This window comes from Anarrhichthys ocellatus, unplaced genomic scaffold (assembly GCF_004355925.1).
Source record: "Anarrhichthys ocellatus isolate YVR2014 unplaced genomic scaffold, GSC_Weel_1.0 scaffold72, whole genome shotgun sequence".
NCBI classification, from domain to species: Eukaryota; Metazoa; Chordata; class Actinopteri; order Perciformes; family Anarhichadidae; genus Anarrhichthys; species Anarrhichthys ocellatus.
In genome coordinates, this window is record NW_022280102.1 from 529,305 (window position 1) to 553,527 (window position 24,223).

Consider the following 24,223-nt stretch of genomic DNA (forward strand, 5'->3'; position numbering starts at 1 on the left):
GCAGCAGAGGGCTGCATCTCAGTTTAGATGTTGCCAGAGTGCTGACTGCTTAACCTTTGGTGCTCCCCAGTAGGACAAAGAACCACATCATGATGTCTATGTTTCATATCCCTTAAAACACTTTAATGAACATGTCTACCTGAACTGATGGAGGCTGATTGGACTGATTTCACTTCTTCTCCAGGCATTAATATGCAAGAGATGTTCATAAATAATAATGACTTCACACCTTCTGTCTGTTCACATATCACATCTGACAACGCAGAGGTAGAAGGAAGGCAGGTTATGGTTATTTAATATGCTTCCCACAATGGCACCTTAGCCATATAATCATTCACTCAGTGAACGCAATGAGATGCAAAATTACATTTTAACTGTATCTGAATTTTAAACTAGATTGTAAATGTCATTTTTTGTGCATCTCTGCTTCCACTTAGTACACATTATTATATAGTTACTCATGATATGCACTTTGTACCATGTTACCAGAACAAAATAATACAGTTGGTTTAAATAATTTTTGTCTTTTCTTTGTGTGTCTAACCTGAAATGCATTACGTGAATCCTTGACTGAATTAATAATTTACCTTTTAAGGGGTTGAAATACTTTGCACAGCAGCGGGGAATTCTGTCCCTGGAGAGCATCAAAGATAGGTAAATGAAAGAAAGGGCCGACACTGCAGTGGAAAAACCTGCATTAGTATCTGGTCCTGCAGACATGGAGGGTTTCAGCGACAAGCTTTTCTGCTGCAGGTGGGTGCGCCACAGAGTTCCCCTGGCCCACAGAGAGGAACTGTACCACATCCTGAGGATGACCGGCCCTCTGGTAAGGATTGACACTGTTTACATACCTTCCTCTGTCTGTTAGGGATTGTGTGGATTGAGGCTGTCCTTGATGAAAACCTGATTTATACAACAGAAGATTGAGTGTTTGGTTGGAAATGTCAAGTGAAAAACAACCTGTGTCTGATATTTAGAAGCACACATCAGTCAACCACAGGCAGTGCTTGCCTAGTTTCAATCGTTGGCTGCAACCTGACAAAGTGATGACTGTGTGATGGCTGATTTGCAAAGAGAGCCCTGCTTATTAATTGCGACTTGTGTTTCTGGTCATTTACAACGTGTCCTCTGTGTGCTGGTAACTGTATCAACTGCACCATTGTCCATGTTTGTCTTTCTAGCTGCTCTCTCGAATCCTCAATTACCTGCTCCCATTTGTGGTCACCATGTTCTGTGGGTGTCTGGGAAATGAAGTGATGGCTGGCTATGGATTAGCTTCTGCTGTAAGTGGTGATCTGTATGCTCCGTAGACTTGTGGAGGCTAGCATGAGGGAATGAAAGGTGGAAATGTAATTCCAAGGGAGAAAATGAAATATTAACGCTATAAACTTACCCTCTTCAAGATTTTACAATTGTTTCACACCCCTGATGATTTATATAATAAGTAGTATGTTTGCTGTTAAGAGTTATAGAAATATTGGTTACATCAGAGGGATTCAAGTTTGTTTCAAATTCCTTTCAGACCCTTAATATTACCACTGCAGCAACAGGATGTGGTCTGGGACTGGCATGCGATACTTTGGTGTCTCAGGTTTGCCCTTTGCAATTTTGCCCTCCCCCTCAATTTCACAAACTCAACATCCCCATTGTTCATTCATTACACCCTGTTCTATAATGATAAACTCGGTCTGTGCTGTTGTGTGCAGACATTTGGTGGTAAGAACCTGCTGCGGGTCGGAGTGATCCTTCAGCGGGGCATCATCATTCTGCTGTTGTTCTGTCTGCCCTGCTGGGGTCTGCTCATCAATGCCCAGGCCATCCTGTTGTGCCTGGGCCAGAGCCCTGAGGCGGCCAGGTGACTACGTAAATCTGTCCACGAATGGTGTTCAGTCAGAGCACGAGACCTCATCCCCTCAAACACCTCTACATTCAAATCAGATCTGGTCCCCACAGATTATGAGCAGATTCAGCATGAACAGATTATCAGTATTCAAAATATTGATCACATGACCTCTTAACAGTTCTGTGGTGCACACTCACGCCTCTTCTGTGTTATTTAATGTGTGTTCTCCAGGGCTAAGCATACACTGTATAAAACAATATCTTCATATTATTTCTCCTGAAATTCAAAATTTTCTTGCGATGAATATATATTTTTAAGTGGCAGTGGAAATAAATGAGCTTCAAATTATGACATTGAACAGTGTATAGTATGAGATTATCATTTCCTTGGATCTGAATACAGCCTTCTGACTTTAGAATAGCCCAGCTGTATATGACAGCCTTCCTTCCAGCCGTACCAGTGAGTTGTGACTTTTCTCACCTTTTTAAGCAAATTCAATCATTTTTCAGTGATCTCTAGAGAAACCACTACCTCTCAAATGTGTGTTTTTAAATCTATTTTTTATGTCTTTTAGGCAATGTTTCTACATCAGCTTCAGGTGTCTTATCTGCAGAACCAGGTGCATTTTAATATCCTGTACACAATTTTTTTTTTTTCAGAGAATCAAAACATGTTGTCTTAATTAATGTAAGGTGGTACTCATCATCGCATCATCTGATGTTTGTGTACTCAGGGCATAATACTGCCACAAATGTACGCTGCTGCCATGGCAAACATAGCGAATGTTGTGACGAACTACATCTTTATTTACTGGCTGGATCTGGGTGTTAGGTAAGTGTACTCGCACACCATTTTGAATCTGATTAAAACACATACACATACACACACACACACACGCACACTCACACACACACACTGATATCAACTTGTCTGTGTCCATGTCTTACAGCGGATCTGCAGCAGCCAATGCTCTGTCTTGGATTTACATCTGCACTTTTCTGTTTGCTTACATTTGGTGGAAGAAGCTCCATGTAAATACATGGGGAGGTGAGAGATTTCACATTTATAGTTTCCCTTGCTTTCATGCATCACTCTCTTCAGCCTCCATCTTTTTTAGTCTACATACATGAGTTTCTCTCTCCCCCTGCAGGCTGGTCTGTGGAATCACTGCAGGAGTGGGGCTCCTACATGAAACTGGCCTTTCCCAGTACATTAATGACATGTTTCGAGTGGTGGGTTTATGAGTTTGGTGGATTCTTTGCAGGTAATCCAAATATTTTCATGATTACATTAATACAGATCTATGTTATTTAAGACTATCTCAAAGCTCATTGATTTAATCAAAACAGCATGCGATACAAACTTCTTTGTCTCTGACGATCAGGAATGCTGAGTGAAGACGAGCTGGCTGCCCAACATGTTGTGACAATGGTGGCTTTCATAACCTACATGGTACTAACAACAAGTCAGAGTGTGATATTCTCACTTTAAAAGTCAGATTTAGATTAGTTAAAAAAAACACTTTCAGGAGCAAGCTCTTTTGTAAATCAGTGTGCATTCTTTCTGATTCTGGAATGTATTTCTTTTTGTGCAAAATGATGAATCCACAGTTCCCTCTTGGTATTCAAGCTGCAGCATGCGCCCGTGTGGGTAATGCTCTCGGTGCCGGAGACACTGCCAGGGCCATCCTCACCTGCAAGTTGTCACTCGCTCTTGCAGGTCAGTTCTAAACATGTTGTGTTGATGTAGCCGAAATCAATAAATCAGCATTTGATGTTTGATTTCTTTACATCCACTTTTTTCCCAGGTAGCATGGCAGTTGTTGAAGGTATTGTGCTTGGCTGTACTAAAACAGTGATTGGCTTCATCTTCACCTCTGATGAGTGAGTCTCTGCAGCTGCACTGTCTTTCAGTAACTATGATTGCAAAGATTGGAATAAAAAAATAGATGCCAATTATAAAATCCTATTACAGGAAGATCATAGGTCTGGTTTCACACTTGATGAATGCATACTGTTTCCTTCAGTTCTTCGATGCTCTTATGGTGAGTACAACAGTTCTTCTTGTAAGCACAGCAAATATATTTGCATGTTGAATGGGCCAAATATATAAATGTTTAACTCAGGAGTTAGTAAATGGTGGCCAATGGAGTGAGACTGCATAATAATTAGAGATCTGTCTCTTTACATCCTAGTGCGTGTGCTCTGGCATCTTCTTGGGCACGGGCAAACAGAAGATACCAGCCATGGGCAATTTTATTGGGTACTACTGCATAGGACTTCCACTAAGCGTTACTTTAACGTTTGTTACAAAACTGAGAATTTTAGGTAATTGTATGAAGTGATGTGTTGTTTTTAATTTCCAAAGAGAAGGGTTTTTATTTTCATGGAAAGCCTGCTCTGCACTTAACTGAATAATTGCAGGTTTTTGGCTGGGACTCCTCATTGGTATCATTTTACTATCCACCTTCTACATCACTGTCATCTTTAAGCTAAACTGGGAGAGAATCACAGAGGAGGTATGCTCAGCAGGGCCTCAGAATCTGGACTTTCAAAAGCTATTTGCTGCATGTAAGGATCTGAGGAATTAGACATTGGTTTAGCTTTTGTTTGTATTTGTTTGCAGGCTTTAAACCGAGCACAGAAAAACACTCCCATGACTTTATTAAGCACAGCTGTCCTGTCAGACGCTGCGGGTCACAACACTGTTGACCAGACAGCGAGCCATGGGAACGTAAGCGGCCTGTAACAACAAAACATCTACATTTATTTTCATAGCTTGTTTTATCTTGTCAATTGGCATTTCTATTATTAAGTTTTTGCTGTCCTTTGACATTGTTCTTTTTCCATATGACTTAACAAAATAAAGTAATGGTCAATGTCTGTCTCCCAAGCCAGTAGATGGCTACATGTCTGTGGGCCCCGAGTGCCATGACGGGAACACGGAGAGACAGGATGGACATGTGGTCCAGCTGAAGGGTGTCCGTCTCTCCACTACCCAGCTGATCCTCAGGCGAGGCCTCACTGTGTTTGCAGCAGTTGCACTTCTGGCTGTGGGAGCGACTGTGCACTTCCTTGTGCCCTTACCAGAGACCTGGCCTTCAGAGGCCAACTTTACTTTGGACTGGATCAACACGACATATACTCCTCATCACATTCTCTCCACTGCACTGGTCCCAAATGAAGAGTCAGATTGACCTTAAAGTAACAATATGGCACACTGCCGGCTAACGTTTAAATTGAGTACTGCAAAGCCAAATTCACCCGCATCACCCAGATTCGAAGTGCATGCGGTTTGCCGGGTTCAGGACACTAAACCGTCATGAGCGCAACATTGTACTTTGAGAATGAAAGTACGAGTCTTACACTGTAAATTGATCCGCTAATGTATACATTTGCAATGTATTTGTCTGCACATTATAAACCAGCTCATGTTTTTTTGTTTATTTTTTTTATCTTTCAGCTCGCTATAGATGTGTGGCTGGCTATGTTTATGGTTGCCAAAGCTCAGCCTGTTATCCCAAAAACAAAAGCCAAGTGCTTCGAAAATATACATTCCAGAGTTGGAGTTCAGTGGCTGTTGGCCTTACTACTTTCCAGGCCCAATAACGAGGTACTTTGTTGATTTTCCACTGAGTGACGTGACTTTCACCGGCAAATGAGCGGGGAGCTTGACCCGCTCGCAACACAGGGATGACACAGAGCCGGTTGAATGAAAATCTGTAAAGTATTCCGACCACTAGACGTGATAAATTAGTTAAGGTTCACTAACCTTAGTTGAAGCTCAACGCTCACTGTTTAGGAGGAAAAAAGGCCACCGCCTTAGAATCCTCTGAGCTGTCTCCATCTCTCAAACGCATTTCCAAGATTGGTGGAAATGGTCTTTTTATGATTTAATACAGTAAATATATTGTTGTTCCTTTAAGAATTCAAGATAACCACAATGTTTCTATTTAATGCATTAAATACAAAGGTTGTCAAACTGTCTTTAGTTTGACTCATTCTCTTTGACAGAATGTGGTTGTGAGACAAACACTGCAGATTCACTGGGACATCTTGTGAATTATTGGTTTGACATTAATTCATTGATCATACACAATTTCTCACTCTGTGTACTGTCCATCTGCACGTGTGCCTTCCTTCTGCACGTCCTGCTTTGACATCCTGCAATGCAAACATCTGCCTTTGCTCATGTTCATTTAAACAAGTTAGTGATCAGCAGGTTAAGAATGATTCCAGCAGCCAGGATTAAAAGCATGACAGCCAGAGTCAGGCCTCTACGCAGAACCAGAGTCCTGTGAGAGAACATCCGCACTGTTTGTACTGCTGGTTCCGCCTCAGTCTGAACCAGGTCAATGGTGTCTTTTTGCCCTGGTGAGTTCCCTGGATCATCTGGTTGGGGACCTGGATACATATATGGATATATGGATGTATGTATGTACGTACATACATACATACAATCACACTCCATAGCTCTATAAGAATATTGAGCTTTTGCATTGACTTCTCTAGCAGTATAAAATGTTTTACTTACTTCTGTCTGTGGAGCTCGCACACACTCCCGCTCTGATTTGAGCCTGGAAGAAAAACAATGTGTGAACGTTTAATCATAAAGAAGTAGCCTTCGTCCATCTAGAATGGGAAGATGCACCTCTGAATACTAACCTCGACTTTAGCTTTCATCCAGTCCATTCTTACCAGGTAGAAAATTAAGAATGACGACTGCAGAGCCACACAGGTAAACAAGCCTATCCACAGACCTAAGGGAAATAAAGAGTTTTACATCTTTAGCTTTAAGAGTAGCAAGTGATGCTGAGTCAGATCTCTAAGTAAAAATAGACTATGGGGACAAAAAATGACTAGTTAGACAGAAATGTGGCAAAAACAAACAGATTAAGGCTAAAAAACATGCTGTAAATCTTACCCTTGATTCCCATTTTGGCAGCAAACATCAGTGTCACTCCAATGGGAAAACCAACACCATAAAACCCAAAAATGTTGCAAATAGCCCCAATCCTCTGTTTACCAGCTCCTCTTATAATGCCTCCCGAGGCTGCCTAGTCATGCAAACACAATAAAGAGGTGGTTAGACAATTTTTTTCAAATGCAATAATATGTAGGTGTGTCAAGAGATCTTGTTTGGATGTGAATTGGAGAGATACTTACTGATATTGCATCCAGGAGGATGAATGGTGCATATAAAAGCATGATATCAGCAACCCTTTCCCGTATTTGTCTGACGGTAAAGAGACTCAAAATTAACAGTTTGACACTGAAGAGAGGTTAAAAAAAATGGACCATGTGATTTGTGTGTTATATATTGTGACATATTATATTATCGTTGACCAAAGAGAAATCAATAAATTGCCCAAAATCACAGTGATGCCGAGCGTAACATTTCCCTCAAGTTAATGTTTAAAAGAGTTTGTCGGGCAAAGTTCACTGTAATGCACGTCATGGTCAAAGGTCACTTAAGTGACAGATTATTGCAGACTTGACACTGTCACTGTAGATGTTAACACACTGTTTCCCCCCCCCCCAAAGGTAATGAGTACAGTCGCAGTTTGAAAAACACATGACAAAGATATACTCACTTGTCATATGTAAAGACATAAGAGATATGGTCCTTCAGGCTCCCAATGAGAGCGGACAAACATATAGAGACCGACACTGTGGTAAAGAGTAACACACTTCATTTTCCACAGGTTGCATCATGCAAAAGGTGCTGATTCAGTTTACTGTTTGTAAACTGACTTACAGTATATTCAAACACAGAACAACCACAGTCTTCTAATGTTGGCCAACGAGAAGCTGTGCAGGAGCAGGTCTACAACTTTTTGGTTCTTTTAAGCTCTAAGCTACTGCTGAATTAGTTTCTTTAGTGAAATTAGAATTATTTAACAATTACTAAAGTATTAACTTATCTCCAAATACATGCTTTTGATAAGATATTAACAGATAGCATATAAATGGTGTTTACTGACCTGCACAGAACATAGTTAGTTTAGCGGACAGCTTAGCCTGCTCCGTGTCTCCGGCTCCCAAGGCGTTTCCAACTCTTACATTACCTGCTATACTGAAACCCATAGGGAACTAAGAACAAAAACGCATTATTAACATACTGGTACACTGCTTGTACAAGTGGGGGATTCAGATGAGACAATAACAATTTGATGTATATGAATTTTGGTAGAGGAAAGATTACCATGTATGCAATAGTAGACAGTCCATATACAACCGATTGAGCTCCAAGCTCCACCTCACTTATTAGACCTGTCAATGACAAACGGCACTTAGATTTCACACCAGCAACGCTTTAAACAACAAAGTGGCCCATGACATTACCTGCTAGAAAGCCTCCAATCTCATACGTCCACCACTCAACACACATCATGACCATGCTGGGGATGGCCAAGTTGATGTATGAGCTCCAGTCCTGCAGGCACTCTTTAGACCAGCCTGCATGGTCAAATAATAAAGCAATACATCATTATATCACTCACACGTATGAAATATAGGTTAGATCAGATCAGTGCCTTGTCTCAACAATCAGATCTGTACCGACTCCGAGGAGCTCTGCTGGGAACATATCATAAGCAGATCAATGCTCATTTGATTTGAAATCTACAACAACATTCTTGAATGTCTTAAACAAACAGGGAAGCAAAGAAGAGAATAAGAAAAGAGCTCGTATACGTGTTTGTAGTGGAACAAGCCTTGAGCTCTGAACTAAACCATAGTTTGTTCCCTCAGCATATCAAATATGGAAGACGTTTTATACTGCCGTGGAGGGAGAGGAATGGGAGAAATAGTAACTTTCCTCCATAAATTTAAGATCTTAGCCACACAAAACCTTCACTGTATTGTGGTTGTTCCAGGCATTGCTGACAAATTGCACACACGGCCTTGAATGGATATTAGTTTCTCTCTGAAGATGGGTGTAAAGTGCTCTTGAAACTCCTTTCACACAATTAATTAGAAGTTTGTTTTCCAACCAAGCATGTCTTGTGGCAGCAGCATTACAAATCATAATAATAAAATGAATAATAACTATTCGAAAATGTTGAGTTTCTCCTGAGCTACAGCCTTATTAAACCACAACCATCTCCCTCTGAGCTTCCTTCATCACTGCGATAGCTCATTAACATTGGCATGAAAGAAGCAACTGGAGCCTATTAGTTTATGCAGGCTCACGGTCCTCCAATGCAAATGTGGTTCTCACCTCCCCAGGTGGCCTTGTGAAGACCTTTCCACATGATATAAGAATAGAGAACTGCAGCCATGGAGAACTGGGAAATGTTGTTGGCCACAGCAGAACCTCTGTAAAGAGTAGTTCGTTGCATGACATTGGTTATGTGACGCAAGCAGTAATTGTGTTACTGAAAGAGGCAACAGGCGAAACTCACGCTACTCCCAGATTTAATACGTAAAGGAAGATGTAGTTGATGAGAGCGTTAAGAAGATTGACCATGAAGCCTGTGATTACCTGCGGCCATATGATGCCCTGAAAGAGAGCCACATATTATTCATAATTAGAAACAGGCAAAGTGAAAACTTTGCCTGTGGCATCCCTTTCATGTAATCATCCTGCACTGTCCTTATTTCAGCTCATCAGAGAGTTACTTAATGTTGAATAATAATGAACCTTACCTGGTTTTGCAGATATCTTGTTTGTAATGAATACATGAATGTAGCCTAAACACAACAACAAAGAAAAAAGAACAATATAAATATATCAATTTAATCTTTTTTACAACTGCTTATTCTTATTTTGAAATACTTACAGGAAGTGCTGGCATAAAGATATTCACGTACATCTGAGACAAACTAAAAAGAGATTTTCCATCAACATCAACCAGAAGTACACACTTTTTAAATGATACATACATATATTTAATGAACAAATAAAGCGGGAAAATAAGACATGCGAGTTGTGACACAGCTTACCTGGCCACCTCTGGCTCCTGTCTGACAGCCAACAGGATGGGTTCTGTGTTCACGAGGATCGCCCAACAGGGGAAACACGCCAGTAACAAGATGAGGATCGCCCGCTGTATGATCACCCCAACTCTCATGAGGTTATTGCCCCCAAAAGTCTGAAACCAAAGAGCATTTTCTTATTTTGTCAATACTTGTCTTACCTAATGAAAAATAATGTGTAAGGCTCATACCTGAGAAATCAGAGTATCACACGCTGAAGCCAAACCCACTCCAATAGATATACCTGTGACATTAATAACCTGAGGATACAACGCAAACATTGATGGATTATGTTCTGTTGCTTTATTGGTTTGACTTTCATTGGAACAACACTCCTGTTCTGGACTCACTGCTATCGCCAAAGACACTGCTGCCAGCTCCGTCTTCCCCAGATGGCCACAGAAAACAGTGCTGACAAAGCTCACTGCAAACACCATGAGCTGGGCCATAATCTGATGAGATCAAATCAAAATGGATGGAAAGATAGTGATTACTTTACAGGTAAATGACAAGTATTTGGTGTGGGCCTATTTCTTCTACTTCAACCCTGGCCTGTACTAAACGGTACAAGCTTCATTAGTAATCAAGCAGCAATGATTGGACACTTGAGAGTGCATTAAATACAGGCTACTCACCACTGGTCCGGACAGTTTAGACAACTCTTTTATTTCGGTCTTGAAACCAACAGGGACCAACATGCGGATCCGCTTAGTTACAAAACATTCACTCCATGAAGAGAGAGGCGAGCTCTGCGCGCTGCTCTCCATGATTCAGTAGCAGCTGTTACTGCTCCATTCACGGCTGTGTGTGTGTGTGTGTGTGTGTGTGTGTGTGTGTGTGCGTGTGTGTCCGAGCGTCTGTGTCAGTGTGAGGAATGTGTTGTAACTGCTTTCACGTGAAGCACGTGTTATTCACTTCCTGTCAGTCTGCGGTGACATAAGCTCTCTGCGCCTCGCCGGTGAAGTGGACGAGAGCATGGATGCAGCAGCTGCTGCGGTTAATTCGGACAGTTTTCAGCTGCCTTTGAAGAATATACAAAGAAACTACTTCCTGCTAGATCATGTAGGCTACTCGTAGTTTGCAGACCTCGTTCGCATTTATTCATAATGTGTTTGTAAATATATAATAATGTAGCTGGTATTTTATGCTATCCTTTGTCTTTTTATGTCTGCTTGTGAAACAGTTTGCTGGTCGTTATGATATGTGTTGTATAAATAAGCTTTATTATTATCAATCACAAAAGATATGTTTTTAGATTAAACCTGAGACTATATACTGTATATACCTGCAAACTACAGATTGGATCTTTCAGTTTCGCCATGACCGAGGATTTTTCGTGTATAAATAGCATATGTCAAGATTGGATTGAATATTCAGAATCTGAAATTCAGGTAATTCTTAGATATTTTGCAATGCTTTTCATACTATAATATTTCACTAATATATTTATATTTTTGAAATGTGTCCATGTGTTGCAAGTCATCCCACACAGCGATACAAACGTTTGTCCTTCAATACTCCTTTCAGTAACGTCCTGAGACGTTGTTGTTGGTGCTGAATCACACCAACAGATGGAGCCACTTCCCTGAAACACGTGCCAACTGATCACACTGTATCTTCACTGAAATGTTAACATATCACATCACACATGATAAAACGTGAATTATTGAGCACTAAACCTTTATAGTGTAGAGATATGTTGGTCCACACTAAAACATGTTGTTTATCTCTAAATCTCCTAATTTTCACTATCAAATCATTATTAGATAGTTATTGATTACAATGCCATTAAAACACTTTTTACACCTCGTTTTAATGATTTACAAGGTTAATAACGAGTCAGCATTAATAGAACCATTATGAACAAGGTCCATCAAATGACCAATAATAATCACCTGATATTGTACTTAAGTTGACAATTTAAAGTACAAAGACTTTTGTAATGTTATTCATTTTAAATTAAAGACATATTCAATTACTTTTTGCAAATACTACAAGTCCCCTTATTAAATTGAGAAATAAATAGGTATTGAGTTACGTTCATGCCTCCCTGAATGGTTTAATTATATTAGCACTCCGAAATTCAGGGGTTGTTTAAGGTGGTCTCAAAAAGTAGAATCCAATGAATGTAATACTCCTTTGCCATGTAAAACCCCATTATCTAATTGCAGGACGGTTTGGAAGGGGGAGAACAATGTCTCTATGGGATAAGCCAAATAAATAAATGTAATTTCAATCTTTAAAATGTTTTTTGTTCATAACAATGTTTTTTTTGGAACTCTTCTAAGAGGACAAGTTCAAGTCAGATTCTTTATCCACAAACGTACTGCCCATGTAATGTAAATTAATGTTTCACACAGGGCTGTAATGCAAAATACTATCTTCCCCATGACATCATATGGGACTCAGTTGTCAGTTATTCTGGCCACTGTGGCATGAAAACAATCACAAAAATCTTTTTCGCAACAGGCTTTAAGAGGAGACATCGAACAATCAAACAATCTCAGCAACAGGTGATTCTGTCCTTGGTCCGAAGGAAAGACATCCCATCGGGACACTTTGGCATGGAGCCACATGCTCTTTGCTCAAACAGACGGGCAACATCGAATCAGTTAACTGTTAATGTCAATTCGAGACAGTTTCATCAAAACAGTCCATTGAGAACTTCAGAGAATCACACAATAGTAGGGTTGCACTGCTTTATTGTCTCTTATTACAGCTAAAAATTCCCTATTTGCGAGTAAAAGGAGTGTGTTCCCTGTAAGGTGAAGGGTTCTGGGTGCACTTCCTGGCAAGAATCCCATAGAAGAAACAGAAACCGGTAAACATGAAGCGACTCTGTAAGATTATGTAATGAGCGCGGCCCTTCTGGATGACAGTGCCTCCATCTACAGGGGTCACTGAGTAATCTAATAGGCATGCAAATTAGTTAATACGCATGGCTGGATTAACCTGTTTAGGGCCCCGGATTTAGAATCTGCTGTTTGGGCCGACCCACCTCCTATTGCTTCCTATGCTGCAGAATGACATGACTCCATTTTTTGTGGTGTTGCAGTGATTGGACTAAATTAATTCAGGAATATGGACATTGTAAGCACAATGTGAACTGAAATAATGTATTGATTGTAAAGGGCACTGTTTAGCCTGGTCAGCATGAATGTACTTTGGCCCAAAGAGTACAAAGAAAGGCCCTCTGTCCTCTTCTAGATCTTTTAGCTTTTGGCCTGCCCTCTTGTCCACAAGTTAATCGGATACATTGCTAACTGAAACCATCTCTACACACAAGTCTTTATGTGCCAGGAAGGATTGATTGTATCAAACAGGCTGCATATTGTCCTCATGTGTAACTGATACAGAAAAGGTGGAAGGCCAATGTGGCTTTAAAAAGACTTCCCATCCGCAAAATACTCTCAAAATTATCAAATGGACGAGTCACAAAATCTGCTTTTTGACCTCAGTAATTTATCAATCTTACTTCCTTTCTGTGCAACCAGAAGGCTTAGTTTATAACAAGTTAAAGGAACAGTGTGTGGCGTTTAGGGGGAATCTTTTGGCAGAAATAGAATATGATATTAATAAGTTTGTATTCTTTAGTGTATAATCACCTGAAAATAAGACTCCACGTGCTCCACGCTTGGTACACGGTAGAAGTTTAAGTTGTTTGCGTTCAGCAGTCTCACCGCTGGATGCCCCAAATCATACACACTGCACCTTTAAAGCTACTATGAGTTGCTTCTGAGCACCAAAGTCCCTTTAGGAAACCTTAGATAAATGGCCTGCCTGCCCCACTTTGTCCTGGTTGTGGTTCTCCTGGGCCTCCCTTCCCTCCAGCGGGCCCAACAATACGACCAGGGCCTTCAGCAGCGTGGTGTATTGTTGGCTAGCTAGACAGCAACAACACACAGTGAGAGCAACTTCATTCTCTGCTCATGTAGACATTACTCTACAATATCTTTACACAGCAAATAGTTATTTGCTGTTATATTACTGCTCTGAATATCAAATTTAGCACCTTCAAAGTTACTTCAAGGAACTTTTAACTGGTTGTGAAAGAGTCTCAATTTAGCACTGATGCCTCTATATGACCTAATAGAAATGTTTTTTGGGTTACCAGAGGTCTTGTGTATGTGCAGGAAACCCCAGCAAAGAGAAGAACGTGCAGGTTAAATTTCCTTACTGAAGCCTTACATGTATATATAGCCAATAATGGAGGCTATGATATGTGAGGATGTGTTTCAAAAGGATAATGAGTGGGTGGCTGAGAGGCAGCAAAGGGAGAGAAAGGCACTGTAATTACATAAGCTTTTTTCCCCATTGGGACCCGAGATCATAGTGATCTGAACTTCTCTGTGCACCCGACCGCTTCTTAACCACTTTCAAACCGTCAAACATTTTAATCGTCCAACAGAACTGAGGTTTAAAACGTTGTTGTGATCCTTTCATCTATTTCCACCCTGCTACCTTTGCTGCAGTACAACATGTTTTCCTCTGTCGCATGATGCCACCAACATGGTTTGGTGTTGCCATATAATGTATGTAGAGTCACGGGATTGATGATCTTTTGTCTCGCTGTAAAACACAGTTCTCATCATGGGGATAGGGGTAGGGTTGTAATAAAGTGCTTTGCGGTATTTAAATGCAGACATGTGAAATGCCTTCTTTGAGCTCATAATGTTTATGACGCTGGACAATATCACCGCCAACCCTTGGCTCACGCAACGTCTCGCCAAGAGGACAATGACACAGCTCTTGTCTACATATATTAGGTGTGGCCTTTCAGTGCAGGATTACTGTGGCTTTCCGCACTGTGTTTACAGGATTATATCAGCTTTATGCACGAGACAAGAGGTCACTAAGCGAGAGGCGGAGGAACACGGCTAATAGGCGGGCGTAGTTGAGAAAGAGACGACTGGTGATGAAAGTGGAATCATTTTGTTTTGGATGATTCTGAGGGATGACAATGCTGTTTTTACAGCAGTTTTATTTCCACCTGCTTTATTAAAGCCTCTTAGTTGCTTACAAGCCCATACTCGGCCATTAGTGGAAACTGTTAAGATCTTGCTGTGAAATCAGTGGCTTAAATTTTAAACCAAGTGTTTCTGTAGAGTTTAGAAATATTGTGTGCATGAACAACTGACTAAATAAAGCTCTAGCGTAAGTTCAGTAAGGAAGACTATACTCTTGCATGCCTAAGCCCGTGGTTTATTTTTCATACATCTGCCAATCACTCCTCACACATGCTCACTCATGGGCTGTTGATCGTGATATCAGCTGTCTAGATCAGCTGGTCTCCTTTATCCAATAGCACAACGACACAATTACATCGTCAGCCTATCATCTTGCTGCTGACTCTCTTGAATATGATTGTCTCTCTACCTTCAGTACTTCATGCTGTTGTTACGCAGCCCTCCACCTCCCCATCTCCACCCAGTCTTCGCAGTTTCATCCGCTTCATCAACTCATCATTCTATCAGCCTCATCAGCCACCACCACCATCAGTGTCTGGACTCCACGGGGGGATTTATCTTGCTTTCCCTCGATTACAAATCTCCCTGTAGAAGACTCTGAAGACTTTATCAACACATATCGTCTGTTTATAATAAACTATTATCTTTTCTTTATCTGACTTGTCTCTCCTGATTGAAATAACTTTCTATATGGAAAAGGAATGAGGTTTTTGTAAGTGTTAGCAAAGCACCGTGTGTGGAGGCATTGCAAGAAAGACACATTAAAACTCACTATATCAAAACTTGTGTCTTTTATTTTTAGAGTTTGTCACAGACCAATGAAGTACTTCATTCCATTGGCTACTTAGGCAGATAATATACTGTATTATTAATTTCCCTGTTACAAAGGTCTTGAAATTGAAGAGAAAATAGATGAAATATCATCTTTATTGCAATTCAGTCAGAATTCATTATTGCAGTGAGACATTTCACAATGTCGTCGCAAGGCACATAGGTTTCTTGCGTTGTAGTGATGATACACTACATGGTCAACATAGTAGGTCAACATAGGGGTTATTGTCAAGTTTCTGACATACTGTTCATATTAGCCCATTATCTATAAATACCAAAATGCCAAAACTAACCGACAGCGTTTGTTACCTCAAATCTACTTAGAAAGATGTGCCTGCAAACCACTCAGTTCTTGGTAGCAGTAAGGGAAGAAGTATTTAGATTTTTTTTTTTACTTAGTAAACTATTACTAGTAAAAGTAGCTACACCATAATGTAAAAGCAGTCTTGAATTCAACATTTTACATCACTGAAAGTACAGATTTTTGACACAAATATGTATCAAATAGTAAGAGTACTGATTAGGCAGCTGAATTGCCCTTGTCAGTGTTATATTAATGTTATTGGATTATACTAATGTATAAATAAATAATATTGCGTCTGGTTGAGTTGGGGCTATTTCATATCTAGTTTAATCTATGATAATATTTCATATTACATTGATATGAAAAGTTACAAAAAACTACAGCTGTCTACAGCATAAATGCACTAGAGTAAAAAAGGAAAATATTTAAAGTAAAAGCAGAAGGAGCACAAAATGTAAATCCTTAAATAAAGTACAAGTACCTCAAAATTGTAGTTAAGTGCAGTACTTGAGTAAATGTGCAAAGTTACCTTATTATAATTTACCATATGGCTAATTGCTATTTAGATGTCTCTACATGTGAATATGTAAAACATTTTCGTTTATAATCTCCACCACTGATGTAGGGGAAACAAATATTATTATTATTATTTTTCAGTGGGTTTTATTTTCCATCTTATGTCTTATGCTTATTATATCTCTTCTATTTTATATTTTTTCAATTTATTACACCTTATATAATGTTTTGCACTTTGTCTCGATGGTTTTATGGTTAATGAAGCGCTTTGAATTGCCTTATTGCTGAAATATGCAAATAAACTTGTCTTGCCTCATGAATAGCCTTTCCTTAGCTGCTTAATAGGATTATAAAATCTCAGTATTTGAGAGTATAAATACTGACAGTATGATTTATGTGATACTGTTTTATGAGTGTAGCTGTCACTTAATTATGATACAATGTAAATAACGAAAAGTTTTTTAATTCATTCCTCAACCACTCTTCTTTCTTTCCCAATCATATTCGTCACCACTTTCTTTCACAAGCAAGACTCAGGTGTCAATGAAAACAAGTCTTGAGGGCCTTGTATTCTGACAGCAATCGGACGCAGGCGGTCCACCGTGTGGTCCTGTGCTGTCGCTCTGACCAGAGGTCTTTGTTTGGCACCTGTGGATAGGGAGGGCAGGGTGTGCGTGGATCCTCTGCTGTGGCAGTACCAGGCTCACACCCCGGTGACGTTGGCCCAGGCAGGGAAGGAGTCCAGGTCAAACATGGCCTTGCCCCAGCTGTTGATGGCCAGCGTGATACAAAGGATGCCAATGATGTTCATGACTATTCCTGTCCTGGCCTGATGGAGAAGAAGAGCATGTAGGGATATTAAAGCAATTGTTGGACATTTTGAGAAATACGCTTGTTCACTTTCTTGCTGAGAGTCAGATGAAAGTGATATCACTCTTGTGTCATTCCGTTAAATAGGAAGCTATACAGCCAGAAGCTGGTTAGCTTTGCTTACCACAAAGACTGGAAGTAGGGGGAGACAGCTAGCCTTGCTCCTTCTAAATGTAACAGAATTCACCTCAGAGCGCCTCAAAACTGCACTACTCAACACGCTTTATCTCATCAAACATTAAAAAACTAAATGTGAAAATGCCAAGTAGTGGTCTTTTATCAAGGGGTCACGTGCCAGACTATGTTTTATTCTTACAATGGCAAGTGAAGTAAGCTAAACTAACCTGCTGCGTCTTCATATTTACCATTAAGAAATAAAGCTGTGTTTAGACACAAAGCAAAGTGGTTCTATACAAAATCAACAGAAAGGCACGTTTGGAAATTGCAAACTGACATGAGGACGTGTCATCATTTCAGCTTGAGCAAAGAAATATACCCATCCGGGGACTTATGATGAGTATTCTTTACAAACATACAGAGATGGGAGGAAAAAGGAGAGAGACCACACAGAAATGACCGACACATTGGGAGTCTCTGGTGAGTTCTAAGATCAGTTAGAGCATGAGCTGCCATACAAACACACATGCACAGCAACGTAGACTGAGCTAACGGTTCAGCGGTCAAATTTTCACACCTTAAGAATGGTATTGATTTTGTCATCTGACTTTTGGCAAGAAAACAAATCACTATTTTTACCAAAATTAAGAGTTATTCCTTCTTACAGTGTAACAGTGGCCCCAAAATGACAACTTTGCATGTTCAACATCTCATTTACTGAACAAACAAAACAAACTGCTGCCATACTCACCATGTCAGCAACCTTGAGGTATCCGTAGGAGAAGACTATGGCGTTCGGAGGCGTAGCAACAGGCAGCATGAAGGCAAAAGAGGCGCTCAGAGTACAAGGCACCATGACGTACAGTGGATTGATTCCAATGGACTGAGACTGCAATAATCACACAGAAGGCTTCAACAGTCAAAGGCAGGGATGAAAAGAGCCTTCATCACAAAATCCTACACTCCTCCATCTGGCTATTTTTCTGCAACCGTAATCACTGACTCACAAGTCAGAGGGAAATGTTTGCAATTCTTTGCGCAGCGAGAACTCTCATTAGGTGGGTGTAATTAGGATGTAATTCCTGCAAGCTCGGAGCTGAGTCATGATATCTCGAATAGAAACACTCTACGCGTGCAACGATAATGGCACACTGCTAAGATGCAGCAAACATCACTCTGAATTACATATGCTGCGGCACAGTAGCTTACAAGTGTATTTCTGACATTCAAAATAAACAAAGGGTGAAAAAACTTAAAGTTGTAGTTAGTCTTCTTTAAATTACAGGCTGTATATCAGGTCACCACGATGACAGTGTTTTGTGTTGTCTGATGGTTTTTTGTTTGAATCAAATAATAAATATTCTCTTGACAGAAAGACACATTAAGTGACATACCACAAGCCATGATTGCCATAATGTGTCAATCTCCTCACTTTCAGCTGATCACATGTTCTTTTCTTTTTCTCTTTTCTTTCTATCTCTGGTTTCACACGAGGGTTGGACACCCCCGTGCACTCTACTGGGCTTCGCCCTCAAAAAATATCTATCTGAATACCCCTGCTTGGCACTGGCTTTCGCTGGCTTTCGCAACCCAGCCTTGGCGTTCTCTCGAGTGCTGGACTAGCGGGCACAGTGATGCCATTCTTCAGCAGCAGCGGGGGGTGGGCTGTATTACAAGGCACTGGGCTGCACATTGGTGTGTTTGGCAGGGTATTAACGAGAGGAGGGGCCTGGGGAAGGGGACCAAACACATTCAGCCTGAATGACCAACTAGATGGGGGACCAAACAAGGAAAAATAGGCCGGCTCCCACTGGGAGTAGTTTCAATGCTGGACTCCAATTGGGGAAATCGGTTCAAAAGAAATTACACTATAGCACTCCACCTTACTGAACCACTGCCGCCAAACATAATTGTCTGTCTCCTGCAGTCTGAGATCATGCCTCTGCTTCTTAACACATTTCATTTTCTCCCTGAGAACTTACCATTGAGGCTAAGACAGGTAGGAAGAGCGTTGCAGTGGCCACATTACTGGTGCACTCTGTGAAGGTAGCAATCAGCAGGCATAAGATGATAGCAATTGCCCAGGGAGGGATGCTTTGCAGGGGAGTCATTTGATCTCCCAACCACTTTGAGAGTCCTGATTCCTAAAGAGAGAAAGATATAAAATGAAACATCTTTTCTGGAAATGAAAATAGTTTGATTTGTACATCTGAGTCAACATTTGCTCATGTACTGTGATTAAACTCAAATTAAGGTTTGTGCAGCATATACAGCAGGGGTCACTAATAGGCGGTTCCGGACCCAAACGCTGTTGTGTGCGGTGACATTTGCACACACACAAGAGAGAGACCCAACAGTCGGAGAAGTACGTGAGTCCGAGAAGTTATTTCACATAGCGTTGTCTAAGAAGAGAGATGTGGACCAGAGAGACCAGAGAGACCAGAGAGACCAGAGAGACCAGAAACACCAGACAGACCAGAGTCTTTAACCAAGAATAGACAGACTCATATATCTTCATTCGTCCTACAAGCAGTTCAAAACAGTTCAATGTCTCATATCTTCAGAGACAGCATGTGAAGCGTCACTAGGAGACAAAGCACAACTCTTTTGACCAAACGTACCCACTCAAATCCGAAATGAAGGTACAAAAAATAATAGATCTAAGAGCCCAAAATTATCAGAATCCTAATGCATTAATTCGCTGCCCAACAATAATGTTAACAGAGAGGAATAGAGCTGAAACAAGTGGTTTATTGACCACAGATAAAGTCCCTGCACACAAATTTCTCTTTTAGAAGATGAAAATAATATGAATATCGTGGCTTTTTTGATTGACCACTTCACACCTGAATTAACTGAATTTAAAGCTGCAGGGCAAAGACAATTCAGTTAAATTCATTTTTCTTATAAAGTACTTTATTTTAAGAGTCAGATTTTTCAAAACCTTACTGATGTGGATTTTATTTTTTAATTCAGCCTACATTTTACTTGAAATAAGAGAACATTTACATATTATTAGAGTATATATCATTTATAATGAATCCAGTTCAATCTGAAATCTGACAATAAATATTGTTTGTATTATTCAGTTGAACTTTCGTTATTTGATTTGACAGTCAGATGTTGACGACATACAGACGTTAATACAACTGTTGGCTACTTCAATATACATGGGACTAAATCATAGCGCAAGTCAAGACATTATTTGGTGTTCCGGACCGTTGGATGAGGAAATTCTCTCTAACTGGACCTCGCTGAACTTTAATTGAATACCCCTGATATACAGTGTTCTTTGAAATATTACTCAGGGGTATTTCCAGCATAAGTACGCAAAATAAATTAAATTAAAGCAACACATTCCAGGGGAAACATTTGATCTAGCAGTAGTAGGACATTTTCAGTTTGCATAGCTGCAACCTAAAACAGCATTAGGAGAGTACACCGTAAATAACTAGGCTGATTTGGATGCAAATTAAAATTAGATCCAGTGTGAGAATGGCGCACTTTGCCACCAACAATAAAAAACACTATTCAGAGAGGGTTTTACATAATGTAAATACATTGAATAACAATAGCATAACAAAAGGGGTTTGATTTCATGAAATTCTTTTACAACTTGAAACACAGCCGACACTTACTTCACTGCCCTTGGCCAGAGCAAAACCTCCGCCAAGAAGAAGCACAATGCCCCATGGTAACTTCTTTTGGGCAACTTTCCAGGTGAGCAGAGGTGGAGTTGGGCCAACAGGTTGATGGGATGCTACAGATCCAATAAATCCAATGTCAGTTTTGAATCATTGTCTCTCCAGCTCTCAAGACTTGGATATAGCTGTATGATACGTAATATATACAGTATATACCTCCAGAATGATGGCTCACCTGTGTCAAAACTGTGAGTCCTCCACGAACAGAAGCGTGGGGGTCTAGACGGCAGAACAAAGAGAAGGACGGCAACGAAGATTGCCACTGTGGCATCTGTCACATACCTGAGAAGTGGAGCGTTGAGGGAATGAACAAACTTAGAAAGTGTCTTTAAAGCAAATAATACAAAAGTCCTAAACTAGATTAACGTATCAGTGAAACATGAGGTTTATTATTGTGTACAAACTCTGCTTTGGAGTTGAAGATATGTGTCGCCCAGCCGTCGACGAAGCCTGGGTCCCTTGAGAACCACAGCACCACCAGCAGAACGAAGACACCCAGGACGCTGATCTCTCCGAAGGACATGGGCCCCAGCCGGCGATGCTCCTCACGGATCACATTATAGGCAGCAATCTCCTTCTCTGTCTTCACAGCCCCACAGCCCCACATCTTCTTAAAGCTAGAGGGATCACACGGGAAAGAAAGCCTTTGTGTCACCTTCACACTAAATCACAGTCCTGATGCGGTAAAAGTTTCTTGATGTGAATTCAAGGCTATGTCACCGCAATTAAGCTTTAACCGTCACCAAACTCACTTGAATCCCATGAAGACAAACTGCAGCCAAAGCCAGGCCAGTGTGAGCATGAGGATCATGTTAGGGAAGGCAAAGCCGAACCAGGAGGCAAAGTTAATCACGTCCCCATTTTCAGGAAAGAGTCTAAGGAAAACAACAAAGGATTTAATTAATTTAAACATTTTATAGAACAGGGTTGAAACTAATAGAACATGGCTTTGAGGAAAACACTCACTGGTTCATCTGGCCCATGAGCACCAGATTGGGACCGGTTCCCGTCAGCGTGGCGGTGCCTCCGATGCTGGCAGCGTAACAAACGCACAGGGTCATCCCTTTGCACATTTTCTTCTGTTCTGCTGCCTCTTTTTGCATGGTAGCCTCCACCGCCACATCCAAGAAAGTCACCACCACAGGGGCTTCAAACAAAGAGCAAGTTATGAAAAGAGCTACAAACAAACCTAGTTTTACAGGCAGTGAAGGCGTATCAGAACACGGCACGTGAAGACGACCATGGCTCACCTTGGCCCTCACTCTGTCTCTCTGTCTGTGGAGGCTGTTTACTGTCCGTCTCTGATGTCTGGACCTGCTCCTCTGAGCTGAGGATCTGAGGTATCTCTGCCTCACTGTTGTTGAGCTGCTTGAGCACTGCTTGGACAATAGGCACCATCATGGCTGTGGTAGCTGTGTTACTGATCCACATGGACAAGAAGGCTGTCACACCCATGAAACCCAACATCAAACTGTCAAGAAGATGAAATAAAAAAAACAGTAACACTGTTAGTGGCCTTGGATGGGAAGAGGTCGCCCAGAGTGTATTACAACAATCAATAATAAAAAGAGAAAGAAAAATACTTTTATGATGACAAGAAACAACTTAAAGATAGTTTCTTTATCTATATCAGGTGTTTTGAGATCATAGTTGATTAGATATGCTTCGGAAATGTTCTTGAAGGTGAGAAGCCAGAGAGAGAATCTGCTGTGGGGGAGCATCTGAGCCACTCACAGCGCTGGTCGCACACCAACCAGGAGCAGCACCCTCAAGGCGATGCGCTTGTGCAGGTTCCAGTGCTCCACGGCTACTGCGACCAACAGTCCCCCCACAAACAACAGGTTTGTGTCCTTCAGGTACTGCATACACACCTGGGTCACACAGAGTGAGATGTGTGTGAACAGAAATCCATCCCTGACGGAGTCAATTCAACACACTGCTGCAGTTTGTTTTCACTTACATCTTTGGATTGCATGATGCCAAACACGGGGAAAAGGATGGCCGGGAGCAGAGCTGTTATGGCCAGCGGTAGGACTTCTGTGCACCAGTACACCGCCATCAGGACTATCACATAGGCGCATTCTGCCTCCTGCACAAAGACATGTGATCACATACTGGTAAAATGCACAAACACAAAGACTTGTAAAGTCAAAGATAACTTCTGTCATCAGTGAGTGTTACATCATTTTTAATGTTATTATGTTTCAAAGGTTAAAGATAAGTGTGCTTTTAGTTCTATTGTTTCTGATCACCTGCATGTACACTTCTGAGATAAACACCCCTCCAATTATTATTACAAGTCATATTTTCATGTTTTATTGCTCTGCAGTAATAAAACATTGTTCTTCAGCCTTGGTTGCTTTGATACTGTGTTTTCAGTTTTTTGCAACTCTGCCACCCTCCTCTGTGCCATTGTTCATGGCAGCTTTGCATCGAAGTCTTATGTCTGTCATAACATGCTCGGTCCACAGCCTGTGTGCACGTCTCCGTGTCCCATGTAGGCAACGTGGACAGATCGGACTCTGTGTTCCAGCGGTGTATAGTAACGAAGTAGAAATACTTTGTTACTGTACTTAAGTCATTTTTTTTGGATATCTGTACTTTACTTTACTACTTATATTTCTGTTGACTTTTACTTTTACTTCACTACATTTTGCAAAGAAAACTGATACTTTGACTCCGATACATTTCCCCTGAAACCTTTCTACAAAATCAAATCTATCTTTAGAAAAAAATGAATCATGAGACCAACGTCGGGGACTGTGGTGGAACACAGACTGCAAGCAAGCAGGTTTGGTGAATCAGTGTTCCTAGCTTGCAAGTTAAATCATTGGTTAATCACGTTAATGCACAATTGCAAACAAGTGCTCTCAAAGCCGCACGTTTTGATTCCCAGTGATGCCCAGGATGCTATTTGCTATAGCTAGTGGGCGACTACATGAGTAGAATTCCACTCTACGATGACTGATTTCATGATGGAAGCAGAAATGGAGAGAGACAGCGAGATCCTTCTTGTGGCACTCAGCGGCACTCTGTGGCACTCAGCGGCACTCAGCGGCACTCTGTGGCACTCCGCGGCACTCTCTGTGGCA

At 40.9% G+C, this 24,223-nt stretch overlaps 3 protein-coding genes across 4 annotated transcripts in view; 1 reads left to right on the plus strand and 2 right to left on the minus strand.

Annotated features, from left to right (window-relative positions):
- The first annotated feature begins 658 nt into the window (after positions 1–658).
- On the plus strand, positions 659–5,286 carry LOC116397802 (multidrug and toxin extrusion protein 1-like). The gene is made up of 17 exons (XM_031873616.1): positions 659–826; positions 1,182–1,283; positions 1,523–1,591; positions 1,707–1,855; positions 2,260–2,302; positions 2,418–2,462; positions 2,577–2,674; positions 2,793–2,890; positions 2,994–3,107; positions 3,228–3,295; positions 3,454–3,562; positions 3,651–3,726; positions 3,818–3,887; positions 4,038–4,170; positions 4,267–4,361; positions 4,469–4,576; positions 4,737–5,286. Exons 1-17 carry the CDS (start codon positions 659–661, stop codon positions 5,037–5,039), a joined length of 1,848 nt encoding a protein of 615 aa, XP_031729476.1. The 3' UTR covers positions 5,040–5,286.
- Positions 3,442–10,658, minus strand: slc47a3 (solute carrier family 47 member 3). The gene is made up of 17 exons (XM_031873615.1): positions 10,458–10,658; positions 10,173–10,274; positions 10,014–10,082; positions 9,790–9,938; positions 9,627–9,669; positions 9,493–9,537; positions 9,249–9,346; positions 9,065–9,162; positions 8,188–8,301; positions 8,048–8,115; positions 7,827–7,935; positions 7,437–7,512; positions 7,009–7,078; positions 6,767–6,899; positions 6,508–6,602; positions 6,377–6,419; positions 3,442–6,246 (listed from the first exon to the last, which is right to left on the minus strand). Exons 1-17 carry the CDS (start codon positions 10,587–10,589, stop codon positions 6,038–6,040), a joined length of 1,653 nt encoding a protein of 550 aa, XP_031729475.1. The 5' UTR covers positions 10,590–10,658; the 3' UTR covers positions 3,442–6,037.
- A 4,907-nt stretch (positions 10,659–15,565) lies between these two features.
- Positions 15,566–24,223, minus strand: part of slc13a5b (solute carrier family 13 member 5b) — an 11,928-nt gene continuing 3,270 nt past the window's right edge. The window contains exons 1-12 of one of the 2 annotated variants that reach the window (XM_031873656.1): positions 24,014–24,121; positions 23,092–23,220; positions 22,866–23,002; positions 22,382–22,602; positions 22,098–22,278; positions 21,884–22,006; positions 21,536–21,748; positions 21,307–21,413; positions 21,066–21,187; positions 19,410–19,571; positions 18,179–18,316; positions 15,566–17,269 (exon numbers count right to left, since the gene is read on the minus strand). In XM_031873656.1, the coding sequence (XP_031729516.1) occupies positions 17,144–17,269; positions 18,179–18,316; positions 19,410–19,571; positions 21,066–21,187; positions 21,307–21,413; positions 21,536–21,748; positions 21,884–22,006; positions 22,098–22,278; positions 22,382–22,602; positions 22,866–23,002; positions 23,092–23,190 (1,629 nt within the window). In that variant the 5' untranslated portion in view covers positions 23,191–23,220; positions 24,014–24,121 and the 3' untranslated portion in view covers positions 15,566–17,143. Of the gene's footprint in view, positions 17,270–18,178; positions 18,317–19,409; positions 19,572–21,065; positions 21,188–21,306; positions 21,414–21,535; positions 21,749–21,883; positions 22,007–22,097; positions 22,279–22,381; positions 22,603–22,865; positions 23,003–23,091; positions 23,221–24,013; positions 24,122–24,223 lie in introns of those variants that run through there. The other variant, XM_031873654.1, reaches the window with a different exon arrangement.

Bases quoted from the DNA above. Each gene is read 5' to 3' on its own strand.
- LOC116397802 (XM_031873616.1), top strand. From the start codon at position 659: ATGAAAGAAAGGGCCGACACTGCAGTGGAAAAACCTGCATTAGTATCT. The intron at 3,727-3,817 runs GTGAGTCTCTGC...ATCCTATTACAG, and splicing joins TTCATCTTCACCTCTGATGA to GAAGATCATAGGTCTGGTTT. The intron at 4,362-4,468 runs GTATGCTCAGCA...ATTTGTTTGCAG, and splicing joins GGGAGAGAATCACAGAGGAG to GCTTTAAACCGAGCACAGAA.
- slc47a3 (XM_031873615.1), bottom strand. From the start codon at position 10,589: ATGGAGAGCAGCGCGCAGAGCTCGCCTCTCTCTTCATGGAGTGAATGT. The intron at 7,936-8,047 runs GTAATCTTTCCT...TTTTGTTCTTAG, and splicing joins TGTCTACTATTGCATACATG to TTCCCTATGGGTTTCAGTAT. The intron at 6,900-7,008 runs GTAAGTATCTCT...TTGCATGACTAG, and splicing joins TCCTCCTGGATGCAATATCA to GCAGCCTCGGGAGGCATTAT.